Consider the following 26,175-nt stretch of genomic DNA (forward strand, 5'->3'; position numbering starts at 1 on the left):
TAAAGGGGCATTCCTATTGGTCATTGGAATGATTGACTCATGTATCAGCCAATAAACACAGGAATTGATTAAATGGCGATTAACATTACAACTAATTATAGAGCAACATTAGTAAAGTCATTACAACGTCCGTGACCTAATCACCCTTTTGTACAGCCGCCCTCAAATTTAGGATAAATTTGTCCATGAGGAAGGGTGATTACTCTAGGGTACAGAAGGGGAGATGCTTGTATCTGCTGGGATGGGAGGCAGTTCAATAAGACGTGCGATGGGCCGGGTGTAGGTTCTGTCCTTTGTCTTCACATCTGCCACTCTAATACGGCCATCGCTGCCAAGGTGAACTCAAGCAACCTTATCAACAGGCCACAGAGCCCTGGGCAGTTGGGGGTTCACAATCATCACAATGCTGTCAACGGTCAGGTTTGGAGTGTCTTTCTGCCATTTCTGCCTAGACTGTAGGGATGGCAGGTAGTCCTTCATAAACTGGAGAATTGATCCGCGAGGACCTGACTGTCGCCATCGACGCCGGCTAAGTAACTCTGTGTCTGCATACACCACTTGTGGTAGGGAAGGGTCTGGCCGCCCCATTAGGAGAATATTTGGAGTGATGGGGTCTGGGTCGGAGATGTCAGCGGAAGTGTACCCGAGTGGCTTTGAATTGAGAACACCCTCAATTTCCACCAGTACAGTCCTTAGCACCTCTTCACTCACTGATTGGGCACCCAGAGTCACATGTAGGGCATTCTTGAGGGTCCAGATCTCTCTTTCCCAAGCGCTGCCAAAGTGCGGTGTGTTTGGCGGGTTGAATTGGAAGTGGATCTGATGCTTAGCAAGTTCTGTTTGTAAACCAGGGGCCAGGTTGGAGAAGGTTTCAAGTAACTCCCTTTCTCCTCCTTTAAAATTTGTGCCCTGATCTGAAATGAGCTCGAATGGCTTTCCTCTTCTAGCAATGAACCGCCGTAGCGACATTAGGAATGCGTCTGTATCCATGCTGCCAAGGAGATCCAGATACACTGCTCTGGTGGTGAGGCATTTAAAAATAATGCCCCACCTCTTCTCTGTTTTTCGGCCTAGTTTCACGGAGTAGGGTCCGAAACAATCTACTCCTGCAGAATAGAAGGCCGGGTTGTGAAGACGGAGATGAGCAGACGGCAAGTCTGCCATCCTAGGTACAGTTGCCTTGGCCCGCCATTGCCTGCAGCTACGGCAGCCATGCTGGTAGTGGTGAACAGCTTGCCTTCCATGCAGCACCCAGTACTTCCTCCTCATTTCAGTGAAGACCCTCTCTGGGCCTGGATGGCACAACTTCTCATCAATGTGCTGGATGAGGAGCTTTGTAACTGCACCCGGTAAATGTTGCGCACAGTGGATTGGTCATAAAAAACAGGACGATGCTGATAGCTCAGGGTGTCTGATTCACAATGCCAGCATAGACCAAGAGTTAGCTCTTGAGGGTCTGTCTTGTTCTGCGAGAGCCACAACTCGCTGCTGTCTGACCTGGCTTCCTTAGGTAGGTGGTTGATCACTGTGGGTACGTTGCTGGCCCACTGTCTAAGGTCGAAGCCACCTGTAGCAAGTAGGGCCCTTAGCTTGTCTAGGAGGTGGCGTGCAGCATCAGCAGTTGGGAAGCTCTGCAAGCAATTGTCCACATAGAAACACCTCTCTACTGAGAAGCGGACATCCTCATCTGGTTGACTATTGTCTATGACATGCTTCTGTACTGCATAGGTAGCACAACATGGGCTGCAAGTCGTCCCGAAGGGGAGTACCTGCCACTCATATATGCTGGGGTACTGTTCTTTCTTGAGGTCTCGCCAGAGAAAACGCAGGAGAGGTTTGTCTTCCAGCAAGAGACGGACCTGGTGGAACATCCCCTTGATGTCACCACTGATGCCTACTGGCTGTCTCGGAAGCACAATAGGACTCCTAGGAGGGAGGAGCTTAAGGTAGGTCCGGGTAGTAGGAGCTCATTCAAACACTGGCCCTTACACTGAAATGAACAATCAAATACAACACGGTTCTTGCCATTGTGTTGTACCATATGATGTGGTATGTACCACATCTCTTTGGCATCTTCTTCGGATCCAGGTGCTAACTTGATGGCGTAACCAGAGGTTTCTAGCTTTTGGATCTCTGCGATGTAGGCGGCGGCTTGATCAGGACTCTTAGCTAGTTTGGCTTCTGTGCTGCAGAGCCTAGCCATTACTGCTTCTTTAGGGGCCTTTAGTTGGGGACCATTTTTGACACGAAGGAGAGGGGTAGCATAGCGTGCTACTCCATCTACTGTCACTCTGCAGGTCTTGGCATCTAGGAGGGACATGGCTTCGTGATCCTGCTTAGACCTGGTGATGACCTTCTCGTTGCGATGTGGTAGTGCATCGAGCTGCCACAACCTCTCAACATTCCGCAACAATTCAGTAGAGGGTGAACTGAAACTTAGGTGGAAGCAGTGTGTGGTAGCTAGGTTGTCTTGAATGTCGCTGGCTGGGCCTTGAAGCGTCCATCCCAGTCTTGTCTTTATAGCTGCAGGACCACCAGGAGGACCTCTGCGAATTGGCTCAACAGGGGTAATAAGGTGGGTATTATCTGCCCCAATAAGGAGAAGAGGGTGAGCGCTTTCAAGGTGTTGCAAGGGGAGACCTCGTAGGTGTCTATATCTTTTCTGAAAGGCAGCTACTGGGTGAGAATGATCAGACAAAGTCAATCCATCTGCAGTGAAGGCATGATTTATCTTATATTTCTTTCTGGGGTTCTCAGTAGGAGAAATCTGGAAGGACAAAGACGATCCAGTTAGGATGGAAGTCCCATGCTGAACTGTTCTCAGTTTTAGGTCCTCCTGGTTGCCCTGGAGTTGGAGCTCTTTGGTAGCTGCTGGTAGAAGGATAGTCCTCTCTGATCCATCATCCAAGACAGCATATGTCTCAAGTGAGTGATTTCCATTGTGAAGGATGACTTTACTGACCTTCAGCAGGACCCGACCCCCAGTGGTTGCTCTGTCTAGGTAGTAGACTCTAGCAGGAGGTTCCTCTTGTGAAGAGGTCTGAGCTGAGGGCTGGATTAACCCAGAGGTATGTGCTGCATTGGATAACTGTGAGGTGATCTCGGGTGGTCGTTGGTTGACCTTGTGTAGGGCTCTAAGGTGCTTACCATTGCAGAGTGAGCAGGGCTTCTTCAGGTCACATTGCGCAGCTTGGTGAGATCGGCAGCATCTCCAGCAACGTCTGTTGGTTTTAATCCACTGTACCACTTGCTCTTTTGTGAGTTTCTGAAACTCATCGCACTGAGTTAAGAAGTGATCTGTCTTCTGACAGTAGGGGCAGTAGCTCTTACGAAGCTTCTTAGGGGCCGAAGCAGGTGTAGCAGTAAGCGCAGGGTTGACCTGACTGGGTTTCTCCTCCCTACCATGTAACACTATGGTAGTACCACCCATGGACTTGGAATTTCTGAATCTGTCTTTCTGGCTGGGCAGAGGGCGCTCTCTATGTGGCTCACATCAGACTTCCTGTTGCAGCCAGGTGGAGAAATCTACGAGGTTATAGGATATGGCATACGGCTTTAACATGATTATATACCTCTTAAATTGCTGGTAATGCTCAGCAGGGAGTTTCGCCAGCAGGCGTTCTACATGTGACCCACAGGAGAGCTCAGCGTCACCTTCACGACCAAGGGTTTGAAGCAGTCCAACCAGTGAATGAATCCGAAGAGCAAAATTATCAAAAGCTACACCATCTCCCTGGCGGATATTGGGCAGGTCCATTATAGCCTTAATCCCCTTCTGGGCTAGCTGCCAAGGCTGTCTATATCTCTCATCCAGGGCTCGAAGCGCACAGGTGAAAGGATTAGGAGCACTGGAGTATGCTAGAGCCAGGCGTCGTGCAGCATCCACTTTTTTTTTTCTTTTTTTTTTTTACAGTATTTTTATTATGCTTTTAAACACAAAACGGACAAATTCAACAATACAACAATACACAGTGGCCACAAGAACTAAACATCTAACTTAGATCACTGATACATGACACATATAGCACGTAATATAGAAGAAATGATTGCACACAATCACATAAATATGTTGTGAAAAATGTCATAGCATCTATGCATGTATAAGTATAAGGAAACGCTCAGTCTATTACAATCGACAGTGATGCAACAACTAAACATCTGGAGGAAAAAAAATAAAATAAAATAAAAAAGGAGAACAAATTATAATTAAATAAAGTAAATAAATTAAAAGATTTAAAATGTTAAGAAAACTCAGGAAACAAAGCACAGAAATGAATAAATAAAAATCAATCAACAAGTAAATAAATATACCACCTTATGACCCAAAAATGTCACTTTGCCAATTTTCAGTACTGCAATCTATCATTCCCTTTAACACAGTATTTGTAAGTCTTTTACCAGCATATTTAAAGAAGGATGTCCAAATCTTAAAAAAATCGCCCATTTTACATTTAAATCTGTATGTTAGATATTCCATATGTATTAGCTGAAATATCAGTTTATGCCATCCCACAATTGTAGGTGGTGTACTATCAATCCATCTAAACAATATATTTTTCCGTGCAGCAAATGTAAGAATACTGAACAGCCTTCTTTGATGAGAGCCTTTAATATGAGGACTGGGTGCACCGAGGAGCAAAGCCTGAGGTTCAGCGTCAAGGTGGACATTAAAAATCAGGTTAAGTTTACCAACAATTTTACCCCAGTACTCCTCAATATGAATACATGACCACACACAGTGTCTATAACTTATATTATAATATTCATTTTAAGTAAGGCAATCCTACCCAGCATAGACAATGGTAGAGATATCCACCTGTCTAAGTCGTCACTAATACGTTTTAGAAGAGGTTCAAAATTGGCCTTGTACATTGCTTCTAGTGATGGCGTAATCGAGATCCCCAGGTAAGTAAAACCTTTAGGTGACCATTTAAATGGAGATGGGGCGGGGCGATAAGGATTGCCTAATCGTATGACTTCATACTTTGAGAAATTAATTTTATACCCTGAGAATTCACTAAATTGATTTATTACCTCCATAACAGCTGGTATAGATGTCTTTGGGTTAGTTATAAAAAGTAAGACATCATCGGCATATAAGGCTATCTTATGATCTTTTTCACCAACAGAGATTCCAGTGATATCTGGGCTGTTCCTTATAGCTTCCGCAAGGGGCTCGATGACTATTGCGAACAGCAGTGGGGATAACGGGCACCCCTGTCTAGTCCCCCTGCCCAAGGGGAAGTAAGAAGAGGATTGGCCATTGATCTGAACAGCAGCAAGTGGTCTGTTATATAATAACTTAACCCAACTGCAGAATGTGTCTCCAAGCCCAAAAGTACTTAGAGCAGAAAAGAGGAAATTCGACTCTGTCGAAGGCCTTTTCTGCATCTAGACTTATCACCACACTGGCCAATTTTTGCTAACGTGATAAATGAATTACATTTAACAGCCTTCTCACATTGTTACAAGAATTCGTACCAATAACAAATCCTGTCTGGTCTATATTAATAATGGAGGGGAGAACCTTCTCAAGGCGTCGTGCTAAAATTTTCGATAGTATTTTAAAATCAACATTTAAGAGGCTAATGGGGCGATACGATGGGCATTCATCAGCCGCCTTCCCGTTTTTAAGTATGAGGCTAATATTGGCTTCAGTGAGGGATCTAGGCAGGGAGCCCCCATCAAATGATTCATTTATCATCTCCAGAAAAGGACCCATAAGTTCTGACTTAAATTCTTTATAAAACTCACAGCTAAGGCCGTCAGGGCCTGGGGCCTTCCCCGACTGTAGGATCTGCAGTGCCTCCAAAACCTCCTGCATCATAATTGGTTCGTTTAGGCCTTGTTTTTGTTCGTCTGTTAGCTTAGGTAGAGTAAGCTTAGACATGAATCTATCAATCAAATCCTGTACTCCTGGGGGCTTGCAGCATCCACTTTAAGATGATCCAGCAACAGATGGTACTTGTAATGCTCTGATTCGTCCGGGTGTATCAAATTCACAAAAGCCATCCTTAGCATCATATACTGAGTCTCATCCTCCTTCGTCAGATTAGGAAATGAGGGGCTTTCTATTTTTCCGTATCTCTGAGTTCTGACTTCTGGGTATGAAGAGACAGCTGGAGGAGGACCAATATGAGGCAGTGGTGGTAGGACGTGCTGACCAGCAGCATAGGATAGGAGGCTAGGATATGCTGGGAAGACACCAATCAGAGACTGTTTGGACTGTTCTTGTGCTTGGTGAGGTGTGGCAACGGAGCGGCCAGTAGGTGGGGTTGTAGTCCACAATCCTGAGAGACTGGTGTACCCTTGGGCCCAGGTTGACGTAAGGTAGATGTACTTAGCAGGGCTCTCTGTTGCTCTAGCTGCTCCATCTGCTTCTTTGCGGTTTCAGCAAGCATTTGATTGGTATCACTTTGCTGTCTTACAGTCGCTAATAGGGCATGAATCAGGTCATCCTTACTCTCTCTCCTGGATTGGCATGAACGAGCAGGACTATTAGATGCAGAAGAGTGAGGGGAATGAAGACTTGAGCGGGTGGTCATCCTAACCCCTCCCTCCTGTAACTCTTGCCTGGTATGCCGGCTAGGCTCGGTCAGATAGTCCTCCAGGTAGGCTGGAAGAATACTCTGGCGCTGGGAACGTCTAGGGGATGCAGCTTCTGTGGGTGTTGGCTCCATAATCCGCAGGAATAGTCACCATCCGGCTCAAAAGACCATTTTGTAGGATAAGGTGGATAAGCTAGTTCAGGAATCAGGAGTTTGACTATCACTGCGGGGTGTCTGTTAGGACACGGTAGACAGGAATTCCTTTGAAAGGGTTTATTCAGGTTCAGGGTGTACAGGTATTTTTTATGCGTGTGGTTTAGTTTTCAAGGACTCACACTTGAAGGAGAAAAAGGAACTAAGGAACACCCTGAACTTGTACTATTCACTATAAAGAAAGGTACTGTAGGTAGGAACAATCCACTCCGTGTAATCTTGTGAAGAACTGGCTGAATTAGACTACTGAATAGGGTGGAGTAGTAAAGGGGCATTCCTATTGGTCATTGGAATGATTGACTCATGTATCAGCCAATAAACACAGGAATTGATTAAATGGCGATTAACATTACAACTAATTATAGAACAACATTAGGAAAGTCATTACAACGTCCGTCACCTAATCACCCTTTTGTACATACATTGACGGTGCGATTTGCCCCGTCGGATTACACTGCAGCTCGTTTCGCGGCTGCCAGCTGACGCGATCTCGCTCAATACTGGACCAATTTCAAAAATTGTTGTCCCCTTTAGTCACTTGGACACAAAACGTTGGGAAAATAGGGTCCAGGTTGAAAAATACTGAAGTTGCCCTTTGAAGCATCTGCGTGATTTGGCTCTACAGAAATATATAGTTGTGGATCATCAGCATAGCTATGGAAATTGACATGATGTTCTCTGATAATATCACCTAATAGAAGCATGTATAGTGAGAAAAGCAGGGGATCAAGACAGCTTCCTTCTGCAACACCAGAAGTTAGATCATGTTTCTTTGATACATGATCTCCAAGATATATGATAAATTTCCTCCCTGTAATGTAAGTTCTGAACCAGTTTAGGAAACATTCAAAGAGACCAACGATTACAAGATAACGATCTATGAGAATATTGTGGTCAATGGTGTCAAATGCTGCACTCAAGTCCAAAAGAACCAGAATTGAGGCCTTGTTGGCATTAGTGCTAAGTCTCAAATCATTGACTATTTTGGTGAGAGCAGTTTCTGTGCTGTGGTTGGCTCTGAAACCTGACATGAAACTTGACATGAAAAAGAATGTTGTTTTCATTTAAAAAGTTGTTAATTTGGTTAGAAACCACTTTTTCAAGTACCTTACTTAAAAAGGGAAGCTTTGATATGGGCCTGTAGTTACTTAGGACCCCACAGTCCAAATGTGATTTCTTCAACAGCAGTTTTAAAGGTCCCATATTCTCCATTTCCAGTGTTTTATTTTATGTCTTGAGGTCCATTCAAAGCTGTGTGTGGTGTCATGTACCAAAAACACTCTCAATCCATTTTTACACATTCATTTTCCAGCATCTCTCTGAGCCTTACCAAGAACAGGCTGTTTCTGTCGCTGTGTCTTTAAGGCTCAATAATATTAATGACCCTCTGTTTTGATTGGAAAAGTGAGACACCACAGACTGGAAGCGACAGGTAGGGAAAACTCTCTGGTAAATACACAATGAGAACCGCTCAACCGCTTTGAAAACAAGATTTTGTTAGTCTATTATTTCTTATAAAAATGATAATGAGCGAACATTTGTGATTCCACAAAGTTACGGAAGTCCAAACGGCTCGTTTAGAGGCTCGGTTTCCTAATATGGATTGTGTGGATTTAGTTGGCAACTGTTTTGATACTTTCACAACATTTAGATAGCACATCCAACTCCTTTATAATCAAAGAGGCAAGGGAAATCCCGTTTTCCACAATATGGGACCTTTAAAGGCATCAGGAAAAACCCCAGTCTCAAACTAGGATGCTGTCACGGCCGACAGCAAGGGTATAGCCCCGAAATTCCCCGATCCTTGAAGGCCCCAAGTAATAAAAAGCCATTCAATAATTACACAATAAGACTCCAGGGTTAATCTTCCCAATTATATTGGTTGTATGTCCCAACTATTTTTATTTTGCCAAATAATGCAATTTTTCCTTCCGGGCTAATCTTCATAATAATAATGCTTGCATGCCGTAACTATTTTTATATCACAAATTAATAAAGTTAAGCAGTTAATTATATTATTATTACTCCTAAACACCTCTAGGGATTATCTAGCCAATAATAAAGGGTATGTACCTTAACCATTTTTTTAACACTCAATAATACATGTAACTAATTAAATATAGCCGCTAGCGGCGATGGCTGGGCTCATGCCAGTACAGCAGCCAGAGCTGAAACGTGGAAGTTTGCATTAAGATTACTGTCAGTTTTGTCATATTCGGCTTTTGAGCCATCAGGCCCCAAGCTATCAGGCCGATGGGGGTCATATTTCTTGTGGGTCTAACTGAAGCCATACTAGACCATGGTGAAACATTTCATGGCTCTAGCATTTACCATCTCACAGAAAACCCAAAGAGAAAAACAATAATAATAATTTTAAAAAAAGTACCAGTACAAAAATGTATTAATTCATTTATATTAATAAATTATATTAACAAATTAATTAAATTATATAGATAATCACAGAAAGTGCAAACTTTACACAAATCTCCATAATTGCCTGAACAATTCTCTTGACAAATTTCAATACAATATAATGCACCATTGGTGAGATATGGGTCCAAATAGCATGGACATGAATTTAATCAGTTAATTAATAATAGTTATAATAATCATAAACACATCAAAATCAATAGAGTTCTTCCTCTAGGGGTCATCAATGCCCATACCAAATTTGAAAAGATTCATATAAAAACTGTTCAAGTTATCGTGTTCACATGAAGGATCTGCGGCGGACGTGGCAGCGGGTGGGGTGAATTGAAATTGAAATTGAAAACCCTCTTAAAAAATGTAGTGGGGATAGGGTCAAGTGAGCAGGTGGAATATTTACTCTATTACAATCTTATTAAGTTCTGTAACAGAAATAAAGTAAAGTAGTAGTAAATGCCCTCATGTATTTTTGCCTTTTACAAGGTTGGTTATTGAAATTACCAGCACCTGAAGCAATACTAGCCCTGATAGTTGTGATTTTGTTTTTAAAGAAGTTAGCAAATTTCTCACATTTTGCATCAGAGGCTTGGCTTAAAATGTCAGAGACAGGGGCAGGATTCAGCAGTTGGTCAATGGTGGAAAACTAGGATCTACTAGGATCACTCCCGCTCTCTGTAATGATCTTTGAGAAATGGGCTTTTCTTGCAGCACGTACAGCATTGTTATATGCAGTTAAGGATTCTTTATAAATGTTACGATGGACCTCAAGTCCAGATTTTCTCCACTTCCTTTCTGCTGCTCTACATGTTCTCTTGAGCTATTTATCCATGGTGATATTTTGCCACTTAACCTCTTTTTGACCTTGAGTGGGGCCACTTTGTTCAGCGTATTACTCAGATTGTTATTGAAAGCATCAACCATTTCATGTACTGAGCAGTTTAGATGACATGAGTCACGTTCTCTTACAAGCAGGGTAGGAATTTCACGGCGGCCACGACGTTGCCCCTCGCTCTGGCCGTGATGCCCGTACGCCCCTACAGCCACCATGGCATTTGTGCCCTGCTACTGTCAAAATCTCGAGGTTGCTTTAAAAGCGTCAGTGGTCTCTTAGAACTGCAGCAGTTCTTGTAGCTTGGATTGGTTGCGCGCATGCGCGCGCCAGCATCACATCACATCAAAGCCACTAGCGGGCTACATTGAATTAATTTCGGAATATCAAGAAAATGGGAGCGCAGCTGACTTATTTAGTGCTTAACTGAATCAAACCTCTCTGTTTTTAATACCACTTAATGTTAATACTTAATACGTTAGTACTTCGATACAGCCACCAGATGGCGACGAAGAGCCAGAGCTCCCACCATAGAGCTCCAGTCTGTCTGGACTGAAATGGCTAGTGAAAATCCCCAGAAGATCGCTTCAGATCGAGTCAGAAACAGTCTCAAACTTACGGTAGAAACGTGAGTAACTAAACTCTGCCGTTTTTGGCGAAAATAACATAAGCCTTGGTGAAATATTTTGGCAAGAACATAGATTTTTGTCAGTGACTGTAAAATGTTAAGTTTGACTGCTACATTTCCCTGGAAATAGCAGACGTTATATCGTTCCAATCGTGGTGCGTTCAGGGTCATTGGAAAGCTCGGAATTTCTAGTTTTCAGCGATACCAAGCAAGCATGTTATTCAGTCCCTCCAGGATTTCGAGATTTTCAAGTTTTTTTGTGATTATTGCGGCCAAAAATGCTTGACTTTGCTGTGGCTTTTCTCAAAAACTGCGATACAATTTGCGAGGTTTTATGTGGTCTTTTTGCGGTAAAATTGTGGGAATTGGGAAAAATTGCAAGCAAAGGAATTTTTTTTTTTCACTCACTCACTCTCACACACACACACACACACACACACACAGCCAAGAGACCAACACACACCAAGAGACACGATAAAGTGCCTTGACCCCCACTTAAAACAGCGCTACACAGATAATTGGAATAACGTAATTAAAAACTAGAATAAACTTCAGTGCTATCACACACTTAACAGAGAAATGAAATTGGCCAAATACCTTAGCATTCATGAAGTTAAAGAAAGAAACATTCTTAGGAAATATAGACTTGGGGACCATAACTTGGAAATTGAAAAAAAAACCTTCCAGGTTTGGTCTTTGGGTTTCCAGGTTTGAAAGAAAAAAAAAGGAAAACCAAAGACCAGAGGCTCTGCAGCTCTGCAATCTCATGGAAATAGAGTCCAATGACAAGAGAAACCTACGACCCTAAATTGAAATAAATATTCCCTGCTCTCTCTGCTACTATAAACTTATTTTATTATTAATATTGCCTGTATATATTTCCAAGCTATCTGAATGAACATGAACAGATAGGAGTTGTTGTACAATATGCACTATTCTAATATTTTAATATGTATAATATTTGACTTCTTAGAGAGAGAGACAGACAGACAAACAGACAGAGAGAGAGACAGACAGAGAGATAGAGTTCAGTTCCCAAATCTTTTACACAAAACACAAGTCTGCTAGCTCAATCGAATTGTAACTAAACATTCGGCCGCAAAAATTGTTTTCTTCAGCACAAAAAGCATAGAACCGTTGGAAAGTTCTGGAGCCGTTTTGGTCGCTGCATCAAGGACTTGAACTTGATGTGAGTGGAGGGATATGAACAGCGGAGTGACATGTGCTGTTTTGGGCTGGTTGACGCCGCGTTCTGGATCATCTGCAGAGGTTTGAGCGTACATGCCGGGAGCCCTGCCAGTAAGGAGTTGCAGTAGTCAAGGCTGATATTACAAGAGCCTGTACTAGGAGTTGTGCTGCATGTTCAGACAGGCTGGGTCTGATCTTCCTGATGTTGTACAGGGCAAATCCACATGACCGAGCAACGGAAGCCACATGCTCCTTAAAGGTTAGTTGGTCATCAATCATGACACCCAAGTTTCTGGCAGACTTTGCGGGAATGAGCTGAGCTGATTCGAGCTGGATACTGATCTGTTGTTGTACAGAGGGACTGGCTGGGATGACAAGGAGCTCAGTCTCTGACAGGTTAAGCTGAAGGTGGCGTTCCTTCATCCATGCCGAGGTATCAGCGAGGCTTGCCGACTGTGGGGTCTTCTGGCGGGAACGATAGGAGGAGCTGGATATCGTCAGCATATAAATGGTATGAGAAGCCATATGAGAAGCGAATGAGTGCACCAAGTGAGGTGGTGTATATTGAAAAGAGAAGGGGTCCAAGCACTGACCCTTGAGGTTCCCCTGTGGACAAGCAGTGGGATTTAGACACTTCCCCTCTCCAAGACACTCTAAAGGATCTCCCTGAGAGGTCGGACTCAAACCAGCAGAGAGCAGATCCTGAGAAGCCAAGCTCAGCGAGTGTGGAGAGGAAGATTTGGTGGTTAACCGTGTCAAAGGCAGCCGATAGCAACATTAGAACAGAGGACTGACCGGCAGCTCTAGCTGATCGCAGTGTTTCCACTACAGAGAAGAGCGCAGTCTCGGTAGAGTGTCCGCGTTTGAAGCCAGACTGGTTAGGATCATACAGGTCGTTCTCAGAAAGGAATTCAGAGACTTGAATAAAGACTGAGCGCTCAAGAGTCTTGGAAAGGAAGGTGAGGAGTGAAACCGGCCTGTAATTTTCAACCTGAGATGGGTTGAGTGTAGGTTTCTTTAGCAGCGGGGTAACCCGGGCTCGCTTAAAAGCAGTGGGGAACACACCCGTTGTAAGTGAGGAGTTGATGATGTGCAGTGTTAATTTTGACAGCAAATTTTGTTGCTTTGTTTTTTAGTTTTAGTCTTATGACTAAAATCTTTTGACTAAAATGCCATTTAGTTTTAGTCGTATTTTAGTCATCTGAATTGTTTTAGTTTTAGTCTAGTTTTAGTTGACCAAATATAAGATTTTAGTTGACTAAATCTACAGCAGATTTAGTCGATGAAAACTAACAGGTTTAGTTAAAGTGTAATGCATTATTTAAACGTTTCTCCTGAATTTCCAATTAATTTTCTGTATATATGCACAGACTGCTCTACATTTATCCATATGACTGTTCTTCTCTTTCTCCCAAACACTGGCTGTGGCAAATACATTTCTGAACAGTTTATACTCGTTCATCAGGTCTTTTTATTCTTGTATTCTCTTATATTGTCAATATATAGGCTATTATCAATAAAGGATCCCATTACCTGGATGACTGAAAACATATCTAATGTACTCCATTTTAAATAGTTCCATTTGTCATACAAATAACTAACCTGTATATATCTAAAGTGCTCCCTTTGTGTCAAAGATAACATAACTTAAAAATATAAACAGTGCTTGACTATGCTGCACGTGGATATTACGCACCTATCTCGCACAGGAGTCAATTTATAGCACATGACTATTGCTCAACACCACTTTGCACACTATGCACTACACACATCGTTTTATATCTACTTATATTACCTTTCCTATAACCTGTTCTGTACTAATTTTATTACCTTTCCTGTACTTCCTTGGCATTGTTCTGCCAAGAGCTGCTGTGATAAGATAAGTATATATCTTAGCTTATCTTATCTTATACTTACTTGGCATTGTTCCGCCAAGGGCTGCTGTGGCACCTGAATGTCCCCTACGGGATCAATAAAGTGCAACCTTATCTTATCTTAGTAGCAGTAATAGTATATTATATTTATTTATAGCATATATACAGTATTATTTATAGTATATAATTGTATACTACAATTTTTTAACAAAAGGTTCAAAATTGCATGTAACATGTTACTGATGGGAGACACAGCTTAACTGACTTTAGGAATCTGCCTGTCACTCATCTTCAGCTCGCTCTCCTCATATTATCAGAACATAGTCTCTCCAGTGGTATTTCAGTCACCTGTAAACCAGCTCGTTAGCTTCTGTAGCATTCCTCATTAAAGCCAATTGGTGCTGCTAGCTACACGTTAACTAACTCAATGGTTTTTAATGAGGAATGCTGACATGGTGTTTTTCAGTCCTCTTAAACAAACATTTCCTCCATAATGGAACGAGGACTTGGTGGAGAAAAGCAACAGATGAGATTTCCAGAGGTCAAGGTGTCTGTTTAAAGGAGACTTCATCACCAGGTCATAATTACAACTGGGACAGAGTTTAACTGGTTTCTGATTTCAAACCAGTTAGAAATGCTGTGAGGGGCCAGGCTGTATGAGCATGTTCACAGATTAGGTTTTGACACTCACTGCAAGTGTCATAGTGATAAGGACTTCCATCCAGTGACATGGTGAATGTTGAGCCTCATATCCATCTGTCTCTGTATTAACTTTACAGTGAACTGACTAACAATTTGTTACCGTTGCACCCCCCCTCCTCCCCTAATCTTTTACCTTCACACACCACGCCAGCCTCTTCACTGTGGTCACAGTCATGTGATCCCAACCCCGCATGTCTGCACTCCCTCAGCGTCGACTCAGATCCTGTACAGGTGACGTTGTCCAGCCAGATGGGTCCTTCTCCCCGACCGAAGTGGGCTCCACCGGGGGCCGACAGAGCCCTGCCACAGCCCAGCTCCCTGCACACCACCTGGGCGTCGGCCAGCTCCCACTGGTCGTCACACACCGACCCCCACTGGTTATCATGGTAAAACTCCACTCTGCCGGAGCAGCGGTTACTAGAGGAGCCGTTAACCAGCCTGACCAGAGGAGGAACTGCAATAAAATATTCTTATTATTAGTAGTAGCAGTAATAGTAATTATAGTAGTGATATTAATATTATTATATCACTTGCAGCTACTAGCACTGCTAGTATAGCAATAGAAGTATTAATAATAGTAGCCACAGTTGCATAAGTAGTAGCAGTAGTAGTATACACAGTAGTAATAGTAGTAGTAATATTAGTAGTAGCAGCAGCAGTAGTAGTAGCAGTAGCAGCAGGAGGAGCAGTAGTAGTAGTAATAGCAGTAGTATTTGTAGTAGCAGTAGTACAACTAGCAATAACACTAGCAGGCCTGCTGTAAATAATGTCTGTAACCATAGTAAGTATTTTCAGTTTACTTGATACCAGTAACACCAGTAACCAGAGGTGTCAATTTATCTATAAGAACTTAATAAACCGCCACCAACAGCAACATCATTCTCTTTTTCCACCGCAGGAACTTTTAACTGCAACATTTGGGCCGTAACGTAACGAGAGTTGCGCCTTGCGTCACGTAACAACCAGCTGTCCAGTCTGGTTCTGGTTCACACTACTCGGACAAACCGAAACTGCTGTCAAATTTGATAGTCAACACCTGAATTTTTCTGATAGTGAGTTCGGCTGTACAATGTGATTGTCACTCTTCTTAATAACCGAACTGTGCGAGAAATTGTAAGGGGAGTTGTGAGTTTTACAAATGTTTCAAAATAATAGCGATCTCTGAGCCTCTGCGGATCGCGTGGGGAGCGGTTGCCATGGTAACCTGGGACTCAACTGCAGTGTTACAGCTGAAACGACTGTAAAATGCTAAATACAAGCCCTTAGCTGAGGAGATCATTTTAGGGGCTTCATGCAACGCTCCTAAAGAAATTCCTGGCCTCAGGGAATTATTTGCCTAAAGGGACAAACTTAAGTTTGACACCTAAGGTTTTTTCAAGCAACTGGGCAGTAGAGTTATGGGGGGCTTATTGACTGAACAACGTGATGCTAATCTGCGCGAGCCATTCTGGTCCTTGATTTTGATGTTGCCACCCAAGTTTAACCAATCCTGACAAGTCCCACTTGCACTGACACCATTGTGCCAATGTTCAAAATATAAATGGAAAAAATAAAGGGAGGAACAGGGAAAGATCAGAGGGGCTTCTGTTTGAGGAGAGCGTGTTAAAGCCCCAGTATGCAGGTGTTATGACCATGTAAAATTGGGGGCACTTCCTCAATATTTAAACTGATTTATGTTTCCATCATTATTGGATCTCAGTTCTGTGAGTGCAGTAGTACTCAGAAAAGAGATCTAGTCTTGCTCTGAGAAGACTAAAATATGCACTTTGTTATTATATTTATTACTATTTGTTATATTTTTATTTTAGACTACTTATTTCCTACAATAAAAAAATGCACTTCTGCACTGATTCAAGACAGTACATTAAACATTCATAATTAAAAAACATTATGTTTATTTTTCAACTGAGCGTTGGCTGTTAAATAAAAATGTTTATTCGTGTTATTTCTTGTCGTGTCATGCTTTCATAAACATAAGGTTTGTTTATTAATTTGGTAAAAATGGAAAAAATTATTTTGCCACCGCAAACATCCCTTTGCCGGCTACTTTTCCCATCTGGCTGGCTACTCAAAAATTTGGGGAAACCCCTGCAACATCAGACCAGATGCGCCGGCTGAAAAAGTCTGTCTACCAGGGTCCAGAGTTCCCGACATAGAGGCTAACCTTAGGGTGCTGGCAAACAACAGGCATATACACTAGGATAAGGCACACAACATACAGACTACCTATGATAACACTGTAGTACATGTTGGCACCAACAATCTGAAATCACTAAGATCAACATAGCCAGGACATATGACCTCACCAGAAAGATGACTCGGCATCGATTAATCGTCTCTGGTCCCTTACCTGTCACCCATAATGATGATATAGCAGACTAGTCGCCCTAAATCGTTGGCTGGCCAAATTCTGTGAGCAACAGGGTTTCATGTTTTTAGATAACGGGCCCTCTTTTTGGGGTAAACTTGGCATGCTTAAAGCTGACAGCATACACCCTACTGGGTCAGGTGCCCTTACTTTGTCTAGGAACATCGACAGGTGCTTGAGACAGGCATGACGCACTCCCTTAAGGCATGCTGGGTCTCAGGCTCTTAGACAGCCTGCTGATAGGCATACACTTAGTGTGGGTTTGGAGTCTGGTAGCTCAGACAGCATAGTGACTCCAATTATGACTGTGTCCCTCCCTCGCTGCACCGCCACTTACCATCGCCTAGCCAAACATACTCACAATAATCGACCCAACTGGCAGCAGCATTGCCTCAACAAATAACTGTAATGCATTCTCTCAAATCAGTACTGTATCCCTTCCTCGACGCGCCCCACGCCGGCCTCTTCCACTCCCCGGAGCAAAACACAGTAACCTAATTGAGATTAAACCTATTCACAATGTTCTTGAGCACCCCAATACTATTAGTAACACTGAACGCCTACAGATCGGATTCATTAACAACAGATCACTCTCTAACAAAGCATTGCTGATCAATGACTTAATTAAAGAACATAGTATTGATATAATGGTAAATGGACTGCATTTATATAGCGCTTTTCTAGTCTACCGACCACTCAAAGCGCTTTACAACAATGCCTACATTCACCCATTCACACACCGATGGCGGCAAGCTACCACGCAGGGTGCTGGCACAACCATCGGGAGCAATTTGGGGTTCAGTATCTTGCCCAAGTACACTTCGACATGTGGACTAGAGGAGCCGGGGATCGAACCACCGACCTTCTGATTAGTGGACGACCCGCTCTACCTCCTGAGCCACAGCCGCCCCAATAATGGGATTACGTGAGACCTAGCTAAAGCCAAATGACGTTCTTCCATTAAATGAAGCATCTCCCTATAACTATACCAATTCACATGTCGCTCAGACATCCAAGAAAGGTGGGTCTAAACCTTTCACCAAATCTGAACATTAACCTCTCATCTTGTGAGATGCTCAATATGTGCCCTTCTACTCCAGTTAGCTTCAGCCATAATCACACTGGTATCCTGCTACTGCCTTTCTACCTACTCATCTAGTGGTATTTCAGTCACCTGTAAACCAGCTCGTTGGCTTCTGTGGCATCTCATTATCAGTCACTACAACATTCCTGGATTAAAATGCCGAGACATTCACCTGAGCCTGAGTTTGTGTTTTACCTTCACACACCACGCCAGCGTCTTCACTGTGGAAACAGGTATGTGATCCCAACCCCGCATGTCTGCACTCCCTCAGCGTCGACTCGGCTCCTGTACAGTCGACATTTTCCAGCCAGATGGGTCCTTCTCCCCGACCGAAGTGGGCTCCACCGGGGGCCGACAGAGCCCTGCCACAGCCCAGCTCCCTGCACACCACCTGGGCATCAGCCAGCCCCCACTGGTGCTCACACACCGACCCCCACTGGTTATTATGGTAAAACTCCACTCTGCCGGAGCAGGAGTCATTGGAGTAGCCGCCAACCAGCCTGACCAGAGGAGCAACTGCAATAAAATAAGATATCATCATTATTAGTAGGTGATTTTAATGTACACATAGATAATGTCAGTGACAAAAATGCCAAAGAACTTTCTGCCATACTTGACACGTTTGATCTGTCTCAACATGTGAAAGGGCCGACCCATACTAGAGGACACACTCTAGATCTGGTTATTACTAAGGGTGTTAACATTTCAAATGTCACTGTGCTTGATGTTGCTCTATCAGATAATTTCTGTGTATTCTTTGATCTGTCTATTACACCAAAAATCAACATTAGATCTGAAACTGTTAAAAAAAGGTACATTAATGAGAATACCAGAACACTTTTTATGGAAGCCATCAAATTTGAAACTGCCCCAGCTTCAAATCATGTTGATGATCTACTGAATACCTTCAATTCTAAGATTTCGAATGTAATTGATGCCATTGCTCCTGCTAAGGTTAAATTGATCACTAGTAAGCAAAAGGCACCATGGAGAAACGGGGGAGTGCCGGAAAGCAGAGCGAAAATGGCGTAAATCAAACCTCCAGATTCACTTTGAAATCTATAAAGAAAAATTACATATTTACAGTCTGAATTTGAAAAGTGCTCGGCAATCATTTTTCTCTGAGATAATCAACAAGAACAGTAACAATTCACACATCTTATTTGCTACCGTTGACAGGTTAACTAACCCTCCAGTTCCAATATCCCCAGAACTAGTTTCTACCAGCAAATGTAGCGAGTTTGCATCTTTTTTTAATGACAAGATTCAAGGCATCAGACATGCTATTAACTCCTCAATGCCAAAACAAAAAAGCAACATCACTGCAGTCTTCCAGAAGTAACTTTGTAGGTATGACACAATTTAATCCCATTGATGACAAAACACTCGAAGAAACTGTCTCCAATCTCAAATCATCCACCTGTTGCCTTGATGTTTTACCCACTAGCTTCCTTAAAACAGTTTTGAGCAGCCTGGTAAAATAACTAATACTTGTAGTTAACAGTTCTCTCCAATCTGGAATTTTTCCAAAGGCTTTGAAAACTGCAGTCATTAAGCCTCTCCTAAAGAAGAGCAGTCTTCTTGCTACTGCGCTAGATAAATATCGACCTATATCGAACTTACCGTTTTTAGGTAAAGTTATTGAAAAAGTTGTTCACCAACAACTTAGTAACTTTTTAACGCTGAACAATTGCTTGGATAACTTTCAATCAGGATTTCGGCCCCATCACAGCACTGAGACTGCACTCATAAAGGTACTAAATGACATTCGCCTGAACAATGACTCAGGCAAAGTCTCTGTTCTAGTACTGTTGGATCTTAGTGCTGCCTTTGACACTGTGGACCACACAATTATATTACAAAGATTAGAAAACTGGGTGGGACTCTCTGGAACTGTCCTTAAGTGGTTCAAGTCATATCTTCATGACAGAAAGTACTTAGTCTCTGGAAACTGTGTCGGAGCAGATGGCCATGACCTGCGGGGTTCCAGAGGGGTCCATTTTGGGACCTCTCTTGTTCAATCTCTATATGCTCCCTTTAGGCCAAATCCTACAAAATAATAAAGTAGCCTACCATAATTATGCCGATGACACGCAAATCTACATATCACTTACACCAGGTGACTATGGACCTGTTGAATCTCTGTGTCACTGCATCGAACAAATCAGTGACTGGATGCGGCAAAATTTTCTCCAACTAAACAGAGATAAGACCGAGATCTTTGGAGCACAGAAAGAAAGACAGAATATCTGCTCTGACCTTGACTCCCTGTCTCTCATAACTAAAAGCCAGAAATCTTGGCGTTATCCTGGACTCAGATTTAAATTTCAATAGCCACATCAAATTGGTAACTTCGTCAGCTTACTACCATCTAAAAAATATTGCAAGAGTCAGAGGAATAATGTCCAAACAAGACCTAGTAAGGCTTACCCACGCCTTTATTTCCAGTAGATTGGATTACTGCAATGGTCTGTTCACAGGGCTTTCAAAAAAAGCTCTTTGGCAACTCCAACTTATTCAGAACGGCGCTGCCAGGGTCCTGACGAAAACTAGGAAATACGACCACATTACACCAGTTCTAAAATCCTTACATTGGCTACCAGTCACTCAGAGCATTGATTTCAAAATCTTGCTGCTTGTCTACAAATCACTCTGTGGCTCTGGGCCCAAATACATCTCTGACATGCTTGTGCCATATGAACCTTCTAGGACCCTTATAGGACATCTGGGGCCGGCCTACTGGCTGTCCAAAGAGTTAGAACAAAACACGGTGAAGCAGCGTTTTGTTATCATGCAACACAGACCTGGAATAACCTCCCAGATGATATTAGACAAGCCCTGACTCTGACCACTTTAAAGTCAAAGCTTAAAACTTTCCTATTTTACACTGCTTACTCTACCCTGTAATGGCTAAAAACTTATCTTTTCAGCTTAGCTTTTAAGTAGTCTTCATTTTAACTGTTTCTGTTCAGGATCCCAACAGAGCTGACACAGGCAAGTACACATTTTCATTTGTCTTGTCCGGGTAATGCTTACTTGCCCATGAGTGAACTATCTAGGAACTCAAAAGAGCTAGATGACAGAGCTTATCTAGGAACTCAAGAGCTAGATGGCAGAGCTTTATCTAGGAACTCAAGAGCTAGATGACAGAGCTTTATCTAGGAACTCAAAAGAGCTAGATGACAGTGCTTATCTAGGAACTCAGGAGCTAGATGACAGAGCTTTATCTAGGAACTCAAAAGAACTAGATGACAGAGCTTTATCTAGGAACTCAAGAGCTAGATGGCAGAGCTTTATCTAGGAACTCAAGAGCTAGATGACAGAGCTTTATCTAGGAACTCAGGAGCTAGATGACAGAGCTTTATCTAGGAACTCAAAAGAGCTAGATGGCAGAGCTTTATCTAGGAACTCAAAAGAGCTAGATGGCAGAGCTTTATCTAGGAACTCAGGAGCTAGATGACAGAGCTTTATCTAGGAACTCAAGAGCTAGATGACAGAGCTTTATCTAGGAACTCAAAGGAGCTAGATGACAGAGCTTTATCTTTACCCTGTATGATTCTCATCCATCTGTGGACCAAGAGGAGAATCTATGATTCTCGTCTGCCTTAGGCAGTGAGATCTGACATAAATATCAGATCAAGAGTAGAATCAGGAAGGACAGGGGATAAGAAAATTAAAGAAAAACATATGGGTTCACTCACAATGTGCATCTAAACGTGGGAATATTTGTTGTGTTCTTTTATCTTTCTATTTCACTTGATTTCACTAGTTCACTTTTTAAGTCTTTTATCTTTTGTATCTCTTGTCTGTACTCTTGCACTTTTTAATTGTAAATCTTTTACTGTATTTTTTATTACTCTGTAAAGCACTTTGAATTGCCTCAGTGTATGAAATGTACTATTCAAATAAAGCTGCCTTGCCTTCTTTTAGGAGAAGGAATTGTAGTAGCGGTTTTAGTATTATCAATTGCAGCTACTAGCACTGCTAGTATAATCGTAGAAGTATTAATAATAATACCGGTAGCTACAGTAGTAGCAGTGGAATAAGAAGTAGTAGTAGTAGCAGTAGTAGTGTTTGTATTAGCATTAGTAGTAGTAATAGCAGTAGTAGTAGCAGCAGCAGCAGTAATAGCGGTAGAAGAATATGACAAAGGGTCTAAAATTGCTGTAACAATGTAACACGTTACTGATGGGAGATACAGCTTAACTGACTTTAGGAATCTGCCTGTCACTCATCTTCAGCTCGCTCTCCTCATATTATCAAAACATAATCTCTCCATTGGTATTTCAGTCACCTGTAAACCAGCTTGTTAGCTATATTAACTACAGTGAACTTAAACTTTGACTTTAAAATCAGAATTAAACTATTTTTATGAACTAACAATAGGCTAGGCTAATTAGTGATACAGGCTAAGGAGCCACTGATAGCTAGCTAGCTAGCTATTCAAGAGGATGGAGTCTGCAGCTGACAAACTGGGGGCTGCCAGTATCCCACTAAACCTGAAGATGCGGCTCGTCGGTGATAATATGGTTTGCACCAAATGTGACAAGTTCGCTCAGAGGATAGCTGAACTGGAGCCGAGAGTCAGAACTCTACTAGATATAAGACAGACTTAACACTTTATTGACCCCATGCTACCTGCTAGTCCGGATGCTAAGCTACCCATGGATAGCGATCAGACTCGGACTGATGATCCTGCCACAAACCTGGCAGAGACTCTCCCCTGCCCAGATCCTAACATAAGTGGACTGGCAGACACATTACCAGTTCCGGAGGACGCAGCCTTGACCTACTGAATAGGCGCTAAGCCGAAAGCCTCCACCCCGGGCCATAAATGGACTAATATTGTCCACCGCAAAAGGAAAACGGAACAGCAACAAAGACACAAGTTCACCGCCACTCACTCCTCCACACAACCAAGTGCTCCTTCACACAACCAAGCACTCCTCCTAAATCAAGTGCGAGATCTCCACTAATGCTAGAAATGCTAATACTACAGGTAGCACTGGAGACTTCTGAGGCCAAAGCTACGGCACGGACTGCTGCTACCAGGTGGACAGAACACTGCGCTGGCCCCATTAGCTCCAGAGCTGTCGCAAACCTTGAGGCTAAAGCTATGGCATGGCTACTTTCAGGCGGACAGCAAGACAGGCTACTCCAGGACGGACAGTGCAGCCTGCTCATGGATCTGATGACATGGACACCATACTCACTGGGGACTCAATAACTAAGGATATCAGCATGGCAAAGGTATGTAACTGCTTTGTCCCAAACACTTCAGTCAGTCAGTTAACCAAACAGATACTGGATATTAATGCTGACCTATCAAAAATTGTGAAATTGTGAAAATTGTCGTTCATACTGGGTCATATGACATCCATCACTGGCAGCTTGGGTCAGAACAGAGGGATTTCACTGTTCTGTTATAGATGCAAACTCCAGCATCAAGTAGCCATTTCAGGCCCCATTCCAACACTGCACAGAGGAGTAGAAAGTTTCACTAGACTCCTCAGCCTAAATACATGGTTAACATTGGCCTGTCATGCCCACAATATCAACTATATAGACCATTTCAATATCTTGTGGATCTATAAACATCGATACAAAGTAGATGGAGTCCATCCAAACTGTACTGGATCCAAACTGCTTAGTGCCAACATTAGGCATGGATTTCAAAACCCCATCAGAATTCCAAAGCCAGAAGAGAAAAGGAGGACAAGTGTGAAGGACAAGAACAGTGACTGCAGACGTGTAGTTTGGCAAGTCACTTTTAATTAATGATTTTATCACAGAACGCCAATTGGATTTTATGTTTTTAACTGAAATTTGGTTAGACTATATAACAGTGAAGCCATTCTTATTGAATCAGCCCCTCCTAATTTTAGTTTCATGAATGAGGTCAGAGTAGACAAGAAAGGAAGTGGAGTGGCAGCCCTTAACATTTACCAGTGCAGGCAGATATCATTTGGGAAGTTCGCAACCTTTGAATATCTTGCTCTTATATTAAAATCATCGAGGATGATTTCAATATAACAATATAACTATACTTACCATTTACAGGCCATCGAAATACTCAGTCAAATTTTTTTTATGATTTCAATAGTCTTTTCTTTAGGTCTCTCCATAGCACTGAGACTGCTCTCACAAAAGTGGTAAACGACCTACTCCTCGCCTCAGATTCCGACTCTTCTTCTGTTCTTATCCTACTTGATCTGAGTGCGGCATTCGATACAGTCGATCATAATATTCTCCTAAACCACACGGATGCCAACATAGCGAGCTATGTTGGCATCTGCGACTACGCTTTCCTGGCTAAATTCCTACTTATCCGATAGAACGCATTGTGTCTCACATAAAAATATCATATCAGAATACTCTAAAGTTAACTTTGGCGTACCGCAGGGCTCTGTGCTCGGACCTTTGCTTTTCTCCATTTACATGCTACCTCTTGGTGAAATTTTCCGCAGCTATGGTATTAAATTTCACTGTTACGCGGACGATACTCAAATCTACATACCCATTAGACCTGACGACCATTCACAACTTATAAACCTAGAACTATGCCTAATTGCTGTCACAAATTGGATGTCACAAAACTTCTTGCGACTAAATGCCAACAAAACTGAGATGCTAGTTGTTGGCCCAAAAACCCAACTGCCTCTTGTTGCAGACCTTACTCTAAATTTTGGGGATTGCTTAATTACCCAGAGACCCACAGTTAAAAACCTTGGCATTACGTTCGACTCAGCTCTCTCATTCGATGCTCACATTAAGGAAATCACTAAGATAGCATTTTTCCACCTTCGCAATATCTCAAAAATCCGCTCTCTGCTAAATACGGCAGATGCTGAAACCTTAATACACGCTTTTGTTTCATCAAGACTCGTTTACTGTAATGTCTTACTCTCTGGCCTACCTAACTGCAGTATTAAAAAACTACAACTCGTGCAAAATGCTGCCGCCGGAATACTAACCAGAACTAGAAAATCTGGCAACATTACTCCAATCCTAACCTCCCTTCACTAGCTCCCAGTTCAAGCCAGATGTGACTTTAAGGTGCTTCTGTTAGCTTATAAATCGTTACATGGGCTTGCACCATCATCCGACCTCATCATCCCTTATATTCCCCCTCGTGCCCTCTGATCGCAGGACGCAGGTTACCTTGCTGGGTTTTGTGCTGCTTCTGCACAGCTCTGTGTGTGTGTGTAAGGCTGGTTTTCTCCTCCCTTTCTGAGATTCCAGTGCAGTCTTCTAGCTGTCAGCAGACGGGTACTGCCCTGGCTCTGATGGTTGTCGGTGCTGGCCTTAGTCCCATCCCTGATGCTGCTCCCACCTGGATGTTTCTCTGTCCGTGTGTTCGTTGTCTTTGTGTACACCTGTCTCTCCCCTTTCTCAGACTCCGGTGCAGTGCAATGGTCGCCAGTGCATGCCATAGTCCCATCCCTGTTGCTGCTCCCACCCGACGTGCTCTGACTCTGTGTGTTCTGTGTGCAGCTGTCTTCTCTCCTCTTCCCCAGACTCCGGTCCAGTGCTCCACCTGCCAGTGGACAGGTGTTGCTCCGGCCCTGGTGGTCATCGGCGCTGGCCTCCGATGTATTCTGTTGCTGCTGTTTTCTCCCCTTCCTCTCTCCCCTTTTCAGACTCCGGTGCAGTGCAGTGGTCGTCGGGGCCAGCCTTGGTCCCATCCCCGATGCTGCTCCCACCTATTGTGTCTCTGACCCTGTGTGTTCTGTGTGCAGCTGTTTTCTTCCCTTCCTCTGTGCTTGTGTGTGTGTCTGGGTGTGTTGTGTGTGTGTGTCTGGGTGTGTTGTGTGTGTGTGTACGCAGCTTCCTCTCTCTCCTCTTCTCTGACTCCAGTGCAGTGTTCTACCTGGCAGTGACGGGTGCTGCCCTGGCTCTTCGTTGTCAGTGCTGGCCTTGCTCTTCCTTGCCGCTGTTCCCACCTGGACGCTGAATTACGACTGCTGCCCTCGTTTCACTGAATTTTTAGCGCTGACCTCAGCACCTTCTCATCGCTGCATGCTGCCTCTCTTTCTTTTTTTCTCTCTCTGTTTTCTCCTGTCATTATTGTTGCCCATGACTCGATCAATGTTTTGCCCGGCACCTATTGCACGCTAAGCCGTCCCAGGGGGGGGATCCCCATTTGCCTCAGCCCGCCCAAGGTTTCTTCCAAGTTTTTCCTACTAAGGTTTTTTTATTGTGTGCATTAGGATCTAAGGCTGGGGGTGCTGGGTAGGTTAGGCTATGTAGAATAGGTAGACTGTTTGTCTTGCTAAAATCTGCTCTTGTCTACCTTGTGTTTTTCGCTATGCTT

General features: G+C 43.1%; 2 protein-coding genes across 2 annotated transcripts in view; one reads left to right on the top strand and one right to left on the bottom strand.

Moving 5' to 3' along the window:
* LOC144539498 (NACHT, LRR and PYD domains-containing protein 3-like) overlaps positions 1–26,175 on the top strand; it is a 306,969-nt gene that overhangs the window by 202,730 nt on the left and 78,064 nt on the right. The window lies entirely within an intron of this gene.
* The window catches only part of LOC139914934 (scavenger receptor cysteine-rich domain-containing protein DMBT1-like), a 77,283-nt gene that overhangs the window by 47,216 nt on the left and 3,892 nt on the right, over positions 1–26,175 (bottom strand). Inside the window, exons 4-6 of the mRNA XM_078284545.1 lie at positions 18,057–18,377; positions 17,208–17,271; positions 14,500–14,847 (exon numbers count right to left, since the gene is read on the bottom strand). Of these exons, the coding sequence (XP_078140671.1) occupies positions 14,500–14,847; positions 17,208–17,271; positions 18,057–18,377 (733 nt within the window). The remainder of the gene's footprint in view (positions 1–14,499; positions 14,848–17,207; positions 17,272–18,056; positions 18,378–26,175) is intronic.

This window comes from Centroberyx gerrardi, chromosome 7 (genome assembly GCF_048128805.1).
Source record: "Centroberyx gerrardi isolate f3 chromosome 7, fCenGer3.hap1.cur.20231027, whole genome shotgun sequence".
In the NCBI taxonomy this organism is placed as follows: domain Eukaryota; kingdom Metazoa; phylum Chordata; class Actinopteri; order Beryciformes; family Berycidae; genus Centroberyx; species Centroberyx gerrardi.